The sequence below is a fragment of the Podarcis cretensis genome (assembly GCF_951804945.1).
Source record: "Podarcis cretensis genome assembly, chromosome: 18".
In the NCBI taxonomy this organism is placed as follows: Eukaryota; Metazoa; Chordata; class Lepidosauria; order Squamata; family Lacertidae; genus Podarcis; species Podarcis cretensis.
In genome coordinates this window covers 13230507-13247687 of record NC_137188.1, presented here as the reverse complement: position 1 = coordinate 13247687, position 17181 = coordinate 13230507, and the positions used below count along the sequence as shown (strand labels likewise).

Below are 17181 nucleotides of genomic sequence, written 5' to 3'. Positions count from 1 at the left end.
TCTTAAACCTCCGCTGCCTTGTGGGATATCTTCAGGAGAAGGAAAGGCTCGGGAGCAAACGCTACACAAATCTGGAGTGGAGTCCCTAAGGGGGTTGGAAACGTCTTGCTCTGCATTCCTTTGGACCACATCAGCGAGGCCGAGAGGGGAGGGGGGTCTTGTTGTCTGGGTAGCCCACTACACCCGGGGAGGTCACTAGGTGCACTCATTGTCTCTTGAGACGCGCAGATGTAACAGGCGCAATCTTAGACCCAAAGAAGAGCTCTATGAAGTTTGAATTGGCAGGCAGGAGGTTCAGAGCCCTGACTAGCTGCCTCGCCTCAGCCCTATCCAGGCATCCCGTTAAACAAGGGTTCATGAAGCCAAGGTTTAGTCCAGGGGTGCCCAAACGTCTTCCAAAGAGGGCCAGATTTGATGAAGTGAACATGCGTGAGGGCAAAGTTGTTGAGCTTGGCTTTTTGACCCAGGACATATACTGCCACGGGAGCCGGATTTCATCAACCAGCGGGTCGGATTAGGCCCCCGAAACAGACTTTGGACATGCCTGGTTTAGTCCATTGCGGGGTCTGAATTGGCAACTAAAATGCACCAGATGTTTTTAACAGACCGCATGCAAATTCAGAAACTATAAATCACTTTTGATTTTAGAATTGGCGTCATTTTATCTTAATAGCAAACTTGGGCGGTTGCGTTTCTGTCCCATCTGGAAGCAAACGTGGGACTGGTCGAAAATCAGGCATTGATTTCTGCATATGTATATATGTTTGTGTGAACTGCAAGCTTGCAGGCTGCTGGTGGCGGTTATGTTACCGATAAGAGGCGGAGATAAGAGGTCTAAATGGCACAGGCGGGTTTGTAAATGAAAGGGGTGTTTCTTTTTTTCTAACCACCAGCCCCGAGAAACCTAACAAGGATCATTCCTCATAAGGGGACATACTCAAGTACTGTTTTACAGAGAGTGCAAATGCACTCCTTGGGCATTTGCTTTCGATTATTTCCCCAAGTCCTGGACAAGTAGCGGTCTTTTCCTGAAGCACCCTGGTTGGCTTGAACCTAACCCGTCCTTTTGCCTCTCTTCCTCTCGTCCCCCCCCCCCCCCGGCAGTCTCTCGACGGACAAAACATCTACAACGCCTGCTGCACACTCCGCATCGACTTCTCCAAGCTCACCAGCCTCAACGTGAAATACAACAACGACAAGAGCAGGGACTATACCCGGCCAGATCTGCCTTCTGGAGACAGCCAGCCCTCCCTCGACCAGACCATGGCAGCTGCTTTTGGTGAGGGGCGGGTTGGGGTCTGTGTGATGGGAGTGAGGATTAGCTTCAGAAACATGCTATGAACTGGGAAGACTTTTCCAAAGCTCCCCTTGGCTGTAGATTCAGAGGCTGGGCAAGCTGCTCTCAGCTTCAGCCCTTTTCCGCCTGCCTGTCATAGTAGCAGTAGTAATGGCCTACCTTACAGGGTGTTTGTAGGGTGTCATTGCCATAGCAAAGCATAAAAAGTGATGGCAGCTGCAAGTTCCCTTTATGTGTCCAGCTTGGAAGAACCGAGTCCTGCTGGATTTGTCCAGTATCCTAATCTCATGGTAGCCAACAAAATAGATCTTACAGGAAGCATAACGTTATTCATTTTTGACACTAGGGTGGGCAGAATTCTAGGAATACAGTCGTACCGTGGTACCTCAGGTTAAGTACTTAATTCGTTCCGGAGGTCCGTTCTTAACCTGAAACTGTTCTTAGCCTGAAGCACCACTTTAGCTAATGGGGACTCCTGCTGCTGCCGTGCTGCCAGAGCACGATTTCTGTTCTCATCCTGAAGCAAAGTACTTAACCCGAGGTACTATTTCTGGGTTAGCGGAGTCTGTAACCTGAAGCGTATGTAACCTGAGGTACCACTGTACCTTGGTCTTCGAACAGCTTAGTTCTCGAACATTTTGACTCCCGAACGCCGCAAACCCAGAAGCGACTGTTCCGGTTTGCGAACTATTTTTGAAAGCCGAACGTCTGACGGGGCTTCCGATTGGAGTTTCCTGCAGCCAATCGGAAGCCGTACTTTGGTTTCCAAACGTTTTGGAAGTCGAACGGACTTCCGAAATGGATTCCGTTTGACATCCAAGGTACGGCTGTAATTAAAACTCCATGTTTACTCAGAAATAAGATTGTTTGTTTAGTGAGGCAGATGCAGAATGTTTGTTTAGTGAGACAGCCTTAGCTTTGTATAAGTAAAGTTGTGGGTATGCTCAGTGTGGGAGAGTGAGTTGCAAACTGTTGTTTCCTGTGCAACCTAAGCACACGTAGCTTAGCTTCTGCCATCTGAGAACTAGAAAAAAAAATAAGTGGTGAAAAGGCACTACTACTAGATGAAACATCACCACCACAAGACAGCAAAGAAGCAACCCCTTTCTGTTCCCTCTCATGAAGATGCATTTGAGTGTTTTACAGCAGGGGTGGCTAACCTTTGGCACTCTTGAAACAAGGTTCGTTTTGTTGGATCTCCCAAGGAAGGGACCCAGAACTGATGGGAGGGCGCAGTTTTCCCTTTAACTTGCATGAGGGTTACAGACTGCTGCTTTGTAAGGCTGCGACATCATTCTTGCTGCCCCTTTCTGATGTACGCATCCATACTAAATCTAAACAACATATCCCCTTGTTCGTTCTTTTTATTTTTGTAGGTGCTCCAGGGATCATTTCTGCCTCTCCTTACACAGGGGCCGGCTTCCCGCCCGCCTTTGCGATTCCTCAAGCTGCAGGTACTGTTCCTTTTTGAGGTTGCTGCCTTTTCCCAAACGCCACTCGCACGGTTCTGCCGTACAGATGCCGGCAGCCCCTTCCCCTTCACCCTTATGGTCTGTAAGAGTCCAAACGCAGCCAGCAGATCAGGGGCGACCCGTCTGGGAAGCTGAGGAAAGGAAGAGATTACGAAGTCCTTCAGCATAATCTGCGTTAGGCAGACCTTGGCGTTTCGGCATTTGAGCCCCTGGGTTTTTTTTTTTTTAAAAAAATTAATTGTCATCCTTGAAGGTCCCTGCGGGACAAATTTCCTCTTTGGTTCTTAGGGCTAGTTTCCTCTCTTTTTAACGTCCCAGCACTGATCTCACAAAGAGGAGGTAGGTAGGAACCACACAGAAGTAATAATAATTATAATAATTTATTATTTATACCCCGCCCATCTGGCTGAGTTTCCCCAGCCACTCTGGGCGAATACTTAAGTGAATACTTAAGCCCAGTGAATACTTACGCGGGCATCCAAAATGAGCAAGGAGAGATAGGTAGAATTACGCTCAAGGCAAAAGGCTTTTGTATATAACTTGAAAAGCTAAGGAAGTTGCAGCAGGGGGAAGCCAGGGCAAAATGCTGTGGCCTGGAGTGTTCCTTTTTAGGGTGCCAGCTAGCATTGCCTCCCCCTTCCAGGATGTCCCCCCCCCCCCCAAAAAAAATCTGTATTTGTTTCCCCAACAGATGCTCAGCATTCCATAGCCAGAGGCTCCATCTATTTCCCAAAAGTCCTTTTTTGTACTACTTGAAAAATCTGGGAGATTCCCCCAAGCATGCCAACATCCTCGTGGGTACGATCCTGCCCGTACTCTGCCGACCACTAAGGGTTCGGCTTTTGTACAGCAGCACAGTTGCAGCAGGAAACAGATATTTGGACGAAGCACTTAACGGGGTTATCAAGGGGAGAATTTTGGAGGGTGGGAAGGATCACAGACGGTCCTGAGATTCACTGCTGCTTTTGGGGTAAGGACCCTAGCAGCAGGTGGTCTAAGTGTCTAGGCAGGCCTCCCTATAGCAGTCTTGGGGATTCTTTGTTTCTGAAGCCTGCTGCGCATAACATCAGTCGGGGGACGGTGTTTGTGTGACAGGGCGCATATATCGATAATGCTCAGCCCCTGTACCTGTCTCTCCCTGCCCGTGGTGTAATCCCATGGGAAAACGGCAGAACCAACCACCCCTCCTCTTTATTTGTGTGCTGTGGCGTACAAGAGGTAAAACGTGCCTTTCGGTGTATTTCGAGCGAGGAACTTTGACGAGTGGTAACGCGTAAGGGGGCTTTTCAAACAAGCAGGCGTTCAGACGCCTGCTTTTGAAAGGCGCCCTTCTGAAAACGAAACCCTTGTAGAATATATATGTGCATATATATATTTTCAAAATGCCTGGAATGCACACAGCTGTGGTTTGGTATGTGCATGATCTGACTGAATGAGGCACTTCCAGGCATGCATTGGTGGAAAGACCCCTTAGGAATGCACCGCTTTTGTGTGTGTCGCACCCCCCCTTTCCCCTGCTTCTCTCCCCAGTGGTGGAATTTTTTGCTTTAGATAAACCCGTGGAATGTTGCCGAATCCGGTTCAGAAACCAGACACACCTAGAGCTTGTCTGGTTGCCCCCCCCCCAGCACCCAAGGAGAGAGAAAAATGCCTTTCCCCACCCCCCAACTCTTGCCAGAAGCCCGAGAGCACAAACGCAGAACTGGAGAGGCTCTGTGGCCCTTTGCGTTGAGGGAGGATGGGGCCAACGAGATGCAAACCCCCTCTCTCCAAAGAAGCACCGTGGGTCAGCCCCACGGCGAGTCGGCCGAGGATGCGCTGTGGACTTCCATTCACTGGTTAATACGCTTTAATTTTTCCAGGCCTCTCAGTCCCCAATGTACACGGAGCTCTAGCTCCTTTGGGTATCCCTTCAGCAGCGGCCGCCGCAGCAGCCGCAGGGCGGATTGCAATTCCCGGCCTTTCCGGGGCTGGGAACTCCGTTCTGCTGGTTAGCAATTTGAACGCCGAGGTTAGTGGAAGCCTTGTAATACATCTTCTGTCCAACTTTAATATCTCTCATATATATATATCTCTCTATATTATTATTTACTTTTGCTTCTTCCAGTTACTTTCTGCTCTCGCCTATCTCTCTTCTCACGAAATACTTTTTTTAACGCTGAAGCGTCACAATGCTGAACACCTTTCCTTTCTCTGAACTGGAATGAGAGGGAAATGAATGGGCAGCCCGATGTAATTCTTAAGTGGGTGACTTAAGCAAGAAGGGGGGTGAAGCTGCCGCTCCCCAGACATTGCTGGACCCCCAATTCCTATTGCCAGAGGTTCCCCATCCCTGACTTAAAAGAGACACAGGTGGAAGCCTTTATAAATCATTGCCCTCTTCCTTGCCTTACCAAGCGCAAAGGTTTAGCTGGTCTGCTCTCACTCCCAACAGCGAAAAATTCAGAATGTGAAATCTCCCCCTAAGCTTTTGTCTCTACTTGGGTCGACCTCACAGTAGCCCAGATCCTCCCCTTTGGTTTCTCCCTTTGGCATGTCATGACTTTTTAAGAACTCTTCAGTTGGAGTGACGATGTTGCTTCTGTTCCCCTTCATGGGTGTCTTAATTCCTTGCCCTTCCCTCCCCTTGCCAGCTTTAGCTTCATTTTACCTTTTGCAAGTTATATATTTCCTTTGTCATGCATTGGTACATTCCCACCTTTGACCGAAATTCCTTTAAAGTTGTTGTTGGTGTTGTGCCTTACTTAAATTTTGCTCCTTTTAAAAACATTTTTAAGTTCCATTTTAACATTCCCACCCCCCTTTCCCCTTTTTTGAGTTGGAACATTTGGCTGCCATGCAAACTGAGGCTCTCGAGGCAAACAAAAAACGAAGCCTGGTATTTTCTGTGTAAAAAAAGGATGCAATTCAGCAGAGACCCACTTTGCCTTTGAAGTGGGTTTCTGTGAAATTGCATTCAGGTGTTATTGCAATGTGTTGTGTACATTGCTTGAGGGCCCCCCCCTCCCCGGTGCTTGAAACTGACAAGGCTGTGGCCAGAATCTTGGATTTCTGCTTATCTTGGTTGTTTCAGAAGCTCCAAAGCAGAGACATGGATGAGAGAACCACTATAAAATTTTTAAAAAACTTAATAGGAAAATAACCAATCTCAATCTGTTTCTCTATGTCTTTTTCTGTCCACTATAACTGCTTTTTTCAGAGCATGAGGTGCTGCCAGCAATTCTTGCTCCCAATTTTCAGTAAAAATCAGCTTTGAAAACAGGTTCATGAAAAAGCAAAATGGATAAAATTCCTGCATTGCAAGGCAGGGGGGACCAACTCTACAGTTCTATGAAAATCGATAGCTGAAAGTACCGTATTTTTTGCTCTATAAGACTCACTTTTTCCCTCCTAAAAAGTAAGGGGAAATGTGTGTGCGTCTTATGGAGCGAAGGCAGGCTGCGCAGCTATCCCAGAAGCCAGAACAGCAAGAGGGATTTCTGCTTTCACTGCACAGCGATCCCTCTTGCTGTTCTGGCTTCTGAGATTCAGAATATTTTTTTTCTTGTTTTCCTCCTCCAAAAACTAGGTGCGTCTTGTGGTCTGGTGCGTCTTATAGAGCGAAAAATACGGTATTCTTTCTGAGGCGACATTACAGATTAAAATGAGCATCAACTTTTAATGTGTAAGCTTTCGCCTAAACAAAAAACCTTTTTAGGAGATGCCCAAAAGGGATTCAGGGAACTTGTAGTAGTGAGGGAGTTCTGGTTTCTTAAGAGGTGCAAAGCGGACATTATCCTAGAATTGTAGAGTTGGAATTACGTGGCACTCGTAAACAGGCCTGCTTTTCCAAATGGACGTGAGTTAGTCGTGCCCCAGATTTCAGTGGGACGCGGGTGGCACTGTGGATTAAACCACAGAGCCTAGGGCTTGCCGATCAGAAGGTTGGCGGTTCGAATCCCCGCAATGACGGGGTGAGCTCCCGTTGCTCGGTCCCTGCTCCTGCCAACCTAGCAGTTCGAAAGCACATCAAAGTAGATAAATAGGTACCGCTCTGGTGGGAAGGTAAACGGCGTTTCCGTGCGCTTCTCTGGTTCACCAGAAACGGCTTAGTCCTGCTGGCCACATGACCCGGAAGCTGTATGCCTGCTCCCTCGGCCAGTAAAGCGAGATGAGCGCTGCAACCCCAGAGTCGGTCACAACTGCACCTAATGGTCAGGGGTCCCTTTACCTTTTTACGCAGATTGTCACAAAAACTGGAACTAAGCCTTAGTCTTCAGCCCGATGGGCCTTTGAGCCCTGGCAACCAGAAACCCCTCTCCTTATTGACTAGCAAAAGAAGGCATGGATGGGGTGGTCTGCTTTGAGTAGCTCCCCTGAATTGACAGACCAGAGAGAGGCACAGCATTGAGCTCCCAAATAGATCCTTGAATTCTTGAGCCTGTTGGAAATAACATTAGCTAGGAGGAGCATGCAATTAGCTGCATTCTTGCTGCTTGTAATGAAAGGGCCGTTATAGTATAAATCACAGGGGAGAAGCAGGGAGGTGGGTTAAAACATTAAGCAGTAAAACCACTTCCCAAAGCAAGCAGTTCGTGGGGTTCTGCCACAGAATGTAAAAATCAGCGAAATGTCTGATGAACAATAAGCCGGTTGTTCCGCCATAATCCACTTCCTCGAGAGAGAAACCATTTGGGGTGCTATGAGGCAGGATGGAGGTAACCCTGAACGTTGCCCTCTTTTAGAGTGAAGGCGAGCAGGCCAGGTCATTTACCATCCCCTCAAGCCTGTGGGCCGACTTTCAACAGGTGGGTAGGACCGTCTGATGGCAGAAGGGCCTCACATCTCTACCAGAAAACTGCATTATATGCTAAGGGTCTGAGAGTCTTTAGGGAGAGGAGAAGGAGTTGCAGAATCTGAATGCACCTGCCCCTTTTTTGTGCTGCAGTTGTTTCCCAGGAAGCCCATGCAAGCACAGCAGTCGGCTGTGTCGTTGCCTGCTAAACTCTGCACCTCCAGTCTCAAAACGTGGCCGCCACGTTCTCTTCAAATGCCCCAGTGGTTTTCTCTGTCCCTTAGGCGAATTGCTGAGCAGCTCCTCGTGCCTCTTGCGTGTATGTTCCTTCGACGCTCCCTCATCCATCCAGCTTCTCTCCTTTTGGGCTAAAAACCTCGATACCTGTAGTGAAGCTGTGAACTAACGTCTCCTCGACCTTTTTATTTTTTCCATTGCTTGTATAATCAGTGTTGTAGAAACTTAATCTGTGCATACTGTTTGGAGAGGCAGTATTCTCCAGAGGGAATCCTCCCCTTCCCACCACCACCACCACCACCAGGACGCACCAGTATCGATATGGCAGGTGGCTAGTCCGAGGACCCTTCTCTTCAAACCTTGATCGGTTCCTGCGCTGGAGTTTCCCGGCTTAGCAAGTTGGTGTCAAGTCGGGGAACCTTTTTGTAAGCAGAAGGGGGGAAAGCTCAGTTGCACTCGGGGGAAATGCGAGCTCCACCAGGCAACTCCCTGGCTTACAAAGAATGCTGAAATCAGGCTTTCTCCGTCATCACAGCCTGCCATACTGAAGGGGTTCAGTGGGGCAGGCCTTTTGTGGCGTCCCCCAGATGCTGCTGGCACGAGGGTCCTCCCATCGTCCCCAGTCAGCTTGGCCAAGTCTCCAGGGGTGGTTAGCATTACAACCTGGCAACATCTGGGGAATAATAATAATAATTTATACCCTGCCCATCTGGCTGGGTTTCCCCAGCAACTCTGGGCAGCTTCCAACAGAATATTAAAACACAATAACATATTAAGCATTAAAAGCTTCCCTAAACGGGGCTGCCTTCAGATGTCTTCTAAAAGTCTGGTAGTTGTTGTTCTCTTTGATATCTGGTGGCAGGGCGTTCCACAGGCCGGGAGCCACCACAGAGAAGGCCCTCTGCCTGGTTCCCTGTAACCTCGCTTCTCGCAGGGAGGGAACCGCCAGAAGGCCCTCGGGAGATGGACCCCGGTGTCCGGGGTGGAGACGCTCCTTCAGGGATACTGGACCGAGGCCGTTTAGGGCTTTCAAGGTCAGCACCAACACTTTGAATTGTGCTCGGAAATGTACTTGTGTCCTGGAGGCTGACCCTTTCAAACTCCTGCCTCCCTCGTCACCCCACGTGACTCTTATATGTGGTCACGATCCGGAGTTTGCCCTCTTGCCTGTGAATCCCTCTGTTGCAATACTGCCTCTCCCTCTTAGTTATACCTTACTTAAGTAAAGTGCTCTTCTTTTTACTGTTGTGTTCCACTAGGTTTAAACAAAAAAAACAAACCGAAAACCAACCAACCACAACCTATTAACTAGTTTTTCCTCTGTAAAACCGAAGTATTGTACGTTTATAGAAATCTATAAATCTTTTACTGATGGAACACTACATATTTCTTTTATGTATTTACTGACCTATGTTTTTTGCTACTTTTTTTTCCTTTTCTCTCCACCCCCATCCCTCAATTATTATTATTTTTTCCCCCCCTTCTCCCCGATCCGGAATTTCTTTGCCAACTGACTGCACGGTACTTCTGCTTCCTGTTGTTGCTTGAAACAAATATATATTTTTATATATTATTTTTTTAATAAAACAAATACCCCCCTCAAACCAAAACCAAACAAAAAAAAAATACCTTCCTGCTCTTCGGAAACCAACCTGCCCTTCAATATTAACCATCTTGAAAACTTCATCATCCATCAACCAATTTCGCCATTTCCTGCGGGGACTCTACCTTTCCTTCGTTGTCGACGATTTACGCAACCTCCGCTCTCCCCTCCGATTCCTTACCTCTTCCCTGTCTCTCCGCTGCCTTGCCTCTGCTGTTCTCTAAAGAGAGTTACACCCCAATGCCTCTTTATTCTTTTCGGTACGTTATCATTCACACTTTTTTTATTACCTTTGTTTTTTAAAAATTGTTATTATTTCACTTTGAGGTTTTGTTTCTCGGCGGGGGGTGGGGGGGAAGGGGCGGCGGGCGGGTTTTGCCATTTCGATCGGATGCTTTTTATTATTTGCGTTACCCTAGCTTTAGTTTTCCTCCCGTTTTTAAATCATTTTTTTGTTTGTTTCGTACATCATCGTGCATGGTTTTGATTGCTTTGCATGCCTGTTTCGTTGGGTCAGGAAGAGAGAGCATGTGCAGATCGCCCCTCCAGGCTCCACGGGTGACTTTATGGGGGCACCCCCCCCCCAAAAGATAAAACATGTGTTTTATAACTCCACCTAAAGATCGTTCCACCTTTTTTTCTGCTGCTGAGCAGAACAAAACCCAACTTTCGAGCGGGAGTGAGAGCAATGGTGGGGGGTTTGGAAGTGCCTTGATTGGATTTTGGGCTAGAGGCAAGCGGATTTCTTCCTTGATAACCTCCTTTTTTTCCACCACCGCCCCCTCTCCCCTTGCTTCCTCCCAAGGCGTGTATGGTGATGTGCAAAGAGTGAAGATCTTGTTCAATAAGAAAGAAAATGCCTTGGTTCAAATGGCAGATGGCAATCAAGCCCAGCTGGGTAAATAATAAAATTATTATTATTATTATTAATTAATCCCCTCTTCTCTGAACGTTGGGGAATAGTAGTGGCGCTAACAAAGGGAGCTGCCTTCTGTGTTGTTATTTATTAAATTTGGACGCAGGTGGTGCTGTGGGTTAAAGCCTCAGCGCCTAGGACTTGCCGATTGAAAGGTCGGTGGTTCGAATCCCTGCGGCGGGGTGCGCTCCCGCTGCTCGGTCCCAGCGCCTGCCAACCTAGCAGTTCGAAAGCACCTCCGGGTGCAAGTAGATAAATAGGGACCGCTTACCAGCGGGAAGGTAAACGGCGTTTCCGTGTGCGGCTCTGGCTCGCCAGAGCAGCGATGTCACGCTGGCCACGTGACCCGGAAGTGTCTCCGGACAGCGCTGGCCCCTGGCCTCTTAAGTGAGATGGGCGCACAACCCCAGAGTCTGTCAAGACTGGCCCGTACGGGCAGGGGTACCTTTACCTTTACCTTTACTTACCTTGGTCCTCGAACAGCTTGGCTCCTGTACAAATCGGCTCCCAAACGCCGCAGACCCGGAAGCAAGTGTTCCGGTTTACAAATGTTTTTCAGAAGCCGCAACTTGGTTTTAGAACGATTTCCGGAGTCAAACAGACTCCCGGAACGGATTGAGTTCAAGAACCAAGGTACCACTGTCCTGCCCGTTCATCTTAAGATCGCAGGGTGCTTCACAACATAAAAATACAATTGTGATACCACCAAATAGATAGCAAAACAATAAGAAAACAATAGCCCCTCTCCTTTGCAACAGATACATCAAAAAGGCCATAGAATGTTAAATGTCTGGTTGAGGAGAATCGTTTTTGCCCGGCTCCTGTAGATGCATACTGAAGATTTAGGGGCCCGTGTGTAGGGTGAAATCGCTCCAGTTGGATCCAGAGTTGCCCTCCTGCAATTGGAAGGGCTCCTTCCATCCTCAGGAGGGACTGAGAAGCAGCAGGGTTTTGCATTTGGGAAAGTCGGGAGGCGATTTCTGCCATTTCCCACAGAGCCCCCAGCGCCACCTCCCCATTGGTTATGGGACACAGTGGAGTTTGGGTCGCGATGAGCTAACCGTTGCTTGCAGCAGACCCACTAAGATTAATGTTCCTGACCAGTTTTGGTCCATTAATCTCAGTGGGTCTGCTGTGAGTAAGAGTTACCATATATTTCGCTCTATAAGACTCACTTTTTCCCTCCTCAAAAGTAAGGGGAAATGTGTGTGCGTCTTATGGAGCGAATGCAGGCTGCGCAGCTATCCCAGAAGCCAGAACAGCAAGAGGGATCGCTGCGCAGCGAAAGCAGCAATCCCTCTTGCTGTTCTGGCTTCTGAGATTCAGAAAATATATATATATATTGTTTTCCTCCTCCAAAAACTAGGTGCGTCTTGTGGTCTGGTGCATCTTATAGAGCAAAAAATACGGTAGTTTGATGCAACCACTACCTTCCATTCCTCTGCCCCTGGGCATTTCCGCAAAGCCAGACTGTTGGTTTCTCTAGCTTACGATCAGCATCTGGGGTTGGGGGTGGGGTGTTTCTCCAGCATTTCCTCTTGCCCCCCCCCAAAAAAAAAACCTTTCGTGGGGCACGTCTGAGTCTGCTCTGCCCTCCGAACCTAGATACAGCCCCATCGTTTCCTTAACACGCTCACTCTTTCTCTCTCCAGCCATGAGCCACCTCAATGGTCAAAAGCTTCACGGAAAGCCCATCCGCATCACTCTGTCAAAGCACCAGACAGTACAATTGCCCCGCGAAGGGCAGGAAGACCAGGGGCTGACCAAGGACTATGGCAACTCCCCCCTCCACCGTTTCAAGAAGCCAGGCTCCAAGAACTTCCAAAACATTTTTCCCCCTTCCGCCACCCTCCACCTCTCCAATATTCCGTAAGTCGTCATCTTTGGCGATCCCTCGTAGCTGAGTAAGATTGTCTTCCATGAACACTGTTTTAACAGTGAGTCCGTAAGTGACTGTGGAGGCCAATTCTGGATCCACACATCCTTCCATGGCGGGGACATTGGTTTCCGGGCAGGAGTTGAGTGTTTGCCAAGCGTGCCTTCCTCTTGGCACATTTCTCCCTCGTCCTGAGTTTGAGCATCTTCAACACCCACGACACCTTTGGCAAAGGCTGTTTTCCAGCTGGAGCACTCGCAGGCCAGTGTTTCCCAGTTGTCGGTGTTTATACTACATTTTTAAAGATTTGCCTTGAGAGAGTCTTTGAACCTCTTTTGTTGACCACCAGCATTACGCTTTCCATTTTTAAGTTCGGAATAGAGGAGTTGCTTTGGGAGACTTTCTTTGATATATCAGGACCTAATATCTCAATGTGAAGCAAGCAGTGAATTTCATGTTTATTTTTCCAGAGGTGGTTGAATTGGGCCCTTTGAATGCGTGAAGCAGCTCCAGAGCTCGGCCCTTCGCCTAATCATATTCCTCTTCTGTTCCCGCAGGCCTTCGATAATCGAAGACGACCTCAAGCTGCTGTTCTCCAGTAACGGCGGGATGGTGAAAGGCTTCAAATTCTTCCAGTAAGTGTGGATCCCAGTTGCCTTGCGGATGCTGCTGCTGGTAGCTACTCTACTGTGTTGCATTGGGCGGATGAGCTCGGCATTAGAAATTTAAGATGCAGTCCTGGAGCCCAGGCAGATTGCCCTCTAAGAACAGGGCTCTGAAATGTCTTCCCTTTTCCTGGCATGAGGATCTGCACTGGGCCAGTTGCCTGCGGGTCTCTAGATACAGCGTTATTCAGACTACAGGCTCCTCCTTCCCCCCACACCTCAGAGGGAAAGAGCCGCAACACAGTGGCACGGAAAATACTTTTTGATGGGTTGCCCATACCTGATTGCCAACGTTCCCCTAGTTCATTGTTTCCCCGATCTGATTCGGGGCACATTTCAAATTCAACCTTGGTTTTGGTCCAGATCACAAAAGCTGAAAATGGAGTGGCTTGCCCTGTGGTGAGGCAACCCACTAAACGGCCAGCCTTCCCTCTCCCAATGTTTGCCGTAGGGTTGCAGAATTGGAAAGGGACCCCCAGAGGTCATCCAACCCCACCCCACCCCGGGATTGCCAGCTCCTGCCCTCTCTCTCTTCCTTAGCCTTGTACTTGGAACGGGTACCTCACGTGTGGTCTCTGTGTGCGCGCTCCCCTTCTCTGACCCAGAACGCTTTTGTTTCCCCGGGCAGGAAAGACCGCAAGATGGCTCTCATCCAAATGAGCTCCGTCGACGAGGCCATCCAGTCGCTCATCGACCTCCACAACCACGACCTGGGCGAGAACCACCACTTGCGCGTCTCTTTCTCAAAGTCCACCATCTAGGCGGGGGCTTTTCCGGAGGCGCCCGCGCGGCAGAATATGGACCCTGACTGAGAAACAAAACGAAACAAGCCAGCGCCGTCGCCACCCTTCCTCGTGGCCTCGGCGTCCTTTTTTCCCCAAGGGCTGGGCCACCGGCATGGGGGTGGGACAACTTCCGTCATTCCAGAAACAAAATAAGAAGCCACTTTAAAGAGAGAGAGAGATTGAGATTGCAGCTAAAGTGACCTTAAAAAGACAACAGATTTTATTTTTTTAAAGATAAAAACAGTTTACCGGGTGTTCCTTTTTATAAAAAGAAAAATGCAAGTTCTTAATTCACGTCGCTATAACCTTTCTTGCAGTGAGTGGGGTTGACTATATATAGATTTGACCAAGAAAACCCAACAAACCATAAACTTAGAAGTTTACAGTTCTTGGTTAGAAGCCTCTCCGGGAGTTTCTCCCCCCTCTTAAGAAAATAACGAACCCCCCCCCCCCCATTCCCAGAAAGCTTACTAGCTTCACAGCAATGCCTTTTATCTTGAGCCTGACCCTTTCTTAAAATACTTTTCCGCCCCCTGAACACAGATGCCTTCCTTTGTTGGGGGGGGGGGAGAACCCTTTCCCCTAAGCCTTGCATCAAGCATCTTGTGCCTTAGACGCTTTTTCTGTGAAAATAAAAAAAGGGGGGGGGGACAGCAGCCATTGGGGAAATTCTTAAAAGTTGCGAAGAGGGGGGTGGGTGGCGAAGAAAGCATTACCTCCCTCTAATATATCTCTGCGTAAAACGTATCTTAACTTGCAGACTTGAGTTGGGTTTCCTCCAGCCCGCAAAGTTCGCAAAATCGGGCCGATAATGTATTTGTGTTTGAATTTGGGGAGGGCATCCTTTGCCCCATCAGCCAGCGTTTCAGCGAAAAGGGTGTCCCCCTTTTCGCATTAAGTATTTCCCAAAGCTGCGGAAACTGTAAATTAGTTACACCAGAGCAGCCAGCTTCTCCAAATCTGTGTTCAGAATCTTAATTTGGGGCTCGACCAGAAAGGGTTGGTTTAAGATTCCTTTGTAACCTCGATTTCACTCTTTAACCACCAGCATATATCTCCGATCTCAAACTATAGTAGTTTCAGCTTCTTGTTTTAACCCCTTTCTTACTATAATTTTGTTCTACAAGTCTTACCTTTGCCTAGCAATATTTCCAGTTGACCAAATATTCTAATTAATTCATACGTATATATCTATATATGCAAAATGCAATAGCGTAAGCTTTTTTTTATATAGATGGTATAAATATATCTAAACCTGCTCTTTCTATTACCCATGTATCCTGTACTCTTGTAATATTTTTTTTTCTTTGTTCGTAAGCTGGAAAAAAAAAACCCCAACTAGCACATAATTTTAGTTTTATTGAAATGAAGTCGTTTCCGAAGATTAACGTTGTACTTTGGAGAAGTATTTAAAGTAGCAAATTCAAGAGAAGGAAAGGACCCACATTTAAAAGGAGTCATCTTACTGTAATACTCCAAGCTTATCTATATTATTTAAAGAAATGCAAATTGCTTTCTTCCTCTGCACCAAGATAGTACCTAAAAACACAATTCTTCTGTGACCTCCAACTTTCCCGGGTTGATATATATTGCCTTCTTTATATTCCGATGTTGCCTTACATTTCCCTCTCGGCTCATGTGAGATTTTAAGATAACCAGAATCTTTCTACTTAATATCAGGGTTATAGTTCCTCAAATTGTGGACCAAAGTTGTTGTTCGTTTTTGTTTTTTTCCTTCTCTTCGACGTATGTGGTGTTGTCTCTCAAGTCGCCCGCGTTCCCTGCTTTGCAGGATCCGTTGGACGACTTGCTTTTTTCCCCTTTGTCACTGTGGGTTTTGGAAAGGAAAGAAAAAAAGTCTTAAATCTTCTTTTTTTTAATAATCTATATATCCATCCCAGTATCACGGGGATGCAGTCTATGCTGGAGGTGTGTATGGATATCTTTTTGAGTCAGGATTTGTCCTTGGGTCGCCCGTGTAAAGGGGGGGGGGAGAGCCTCTTGGCCAGCAGACCTCCCCAGGGCTCACAATAACGCCACCCGTGAAAAGAATCTCGCGCCAGCGGCGAGGGCCGATCCGAAGCCGTCGGGCGGCCCTTGCTTTCTCGGCTGACCCTGTGCACGTCGCCTTTTGTGCATGTTTTGGGAAGAGGCAGGGAGCCGTTTGATTTGGCGGGCGGCCGTCTCCCCTGCCTGCTTGCCCCCCGATCCATAGCTGGCGTTGAGGGCGCCCGCCGGCCTTCCCAGCAAGGTCGGCAGCTGCTCTCCGGGTTGAGAAACGTAGCACGCCACCCCCTTCGCCCTGCTCTAAAGGCAACGGACTCCGGAAGGGGGAAGAGGAGTCTGGGGTGGGGTAGCTCGTTTAGCGCGGCGTGGAGGTCCGTCGCGTCCCGTCCCCCCCCCCCCCCACCGGTTGATTTAGGAAGAAGGGGGCCACCGTTACACCGCGAGGGACCCCCCCCCCCAGCGGCGCCCAGCAAAAGTACCACTTTAAATGCTAACCTTGGTTAAGAACGATCTTGAGTGCTGTTTTTATGTTTTAAAAAGCATCCTTTGCGTCTTGGGGGGGCCGCTCAGACATCACAACCCCTCTCCCCCTGCTGACGTGTTTTTTTCTTTTTAAGAAGTAGCTTAATAATCAGTCAGCAAACCTTTGAGGACTTCTATATCTGCAGTGTGTTGAGTTGGTATGTTTTCAGACGCACACAGGCGTATAGCAGTTTAACTGAGTTGCCGGGGGGGGAGAGAAGGGGGTTTCATCTTTCCTTTCCCCCCCCCTGGTTTCCCTCCCCCCCTTCCCTTTCTCCTTTTCGATCCTGTGTTTTTTTTGCATGTAAATGTGAGTAATGAGGAAAAAAAGGTGTAAATATTTATAATTTTTTATACCTGTTGTAAGACATGAGGGGGCAGCAGAACCCAAGTTTTTTGGTAAAACAGATGTATTGTATATTTTGATAACCAGCTTATTACAGGTTCAGTATTGGGGGCTGGGGCTGGGAAAGGGGAGGGCTTACCATTTGTGTCAGAAATTCCATCGCCTGGCTCACGAGGGGAAAAAATGTAATGCAAAAAAAGAAAAGACAAAAAAGAAATTAAAACTATTCTATACTGAACGTAGTACCTTTTCTTCTCTAGCCCATTACTTATTTTTCTTGTTTGGATTGTAGAAAGCAGTCGATTGGCTTATCTGTACTTCTTTTTATTTTGGCTCTCAATAAATGTCTTCTGTATTCTTTGCTTCTGTTTCTTTCCTACTTTTATTATTGTGCCTTTTTTTTTGTTTCGTTCTCTTTTGTTTTATGCTCAACTCCCCTTCCTCCTAATATAATTCCAGCTGCCTCCCATTTTATGCACCTATTATTATTATTAGTAGTAGTAGTAGTATTATTAATTTATTTCCATGCTTCCCTGGGGATGGGGGGAACTCTGAAAGTCTTAAACACATCTCTTTTTTAAAAAATTCTGGTGGTGAAGAGCGAAAGGTGCTATACTATAGTGAGACGACTTTCAATGGGGAAAAGTTGGCTGTAGCACATCAGTATTAACCCTGTCCATC

At 47.7% G+C, this 17181-nt stretch overlaps 1 protein-coding gene across 2 annotated transcripts in view; it reads left to right on the top strand.

The window, feature by feature from the left end:
• PTBP1 (polypyrimidine tract binding protein 1) overlaps positions 1–16862 on the top strand; it is a 40083-nt gene extending 23221 nt beyond the window's left edge. For both annotated transcript variants that reach the window (XM_079960676.1, XM_079960677.1), the window contains 8 exons: positions 1105–1279; positions 2674–2751; positions 4632–4780; positions 9610–9643; positions 10189–10281; positions 11952–12168; positions 12733–12810; positions 13469–16862. In XM_079960676.1, the coding sequence (XP_079816802.1) occupies positions 1105–1279; positions 2674–2751; positions 4632–4780; positions 9610–9643; positions 10189–10281; positions 11952–12168; positions 12733–12810; positions 13469–13601 (957 nt within the window). In that variant the 3' untranslated portion in view covers positions 13602–16862. The remainder of the gene's footprint in view (positions 1–1104; positions 1280–2673; positions 2752–4631; positions 4781–9609; positions 9644–10188; positions 10282–11951; positions 12169–12732; positions 12811–13468) is intronic.
• The last annotated feature ends 319 nt before the right edge of the window (positions 16863–17181 follow it).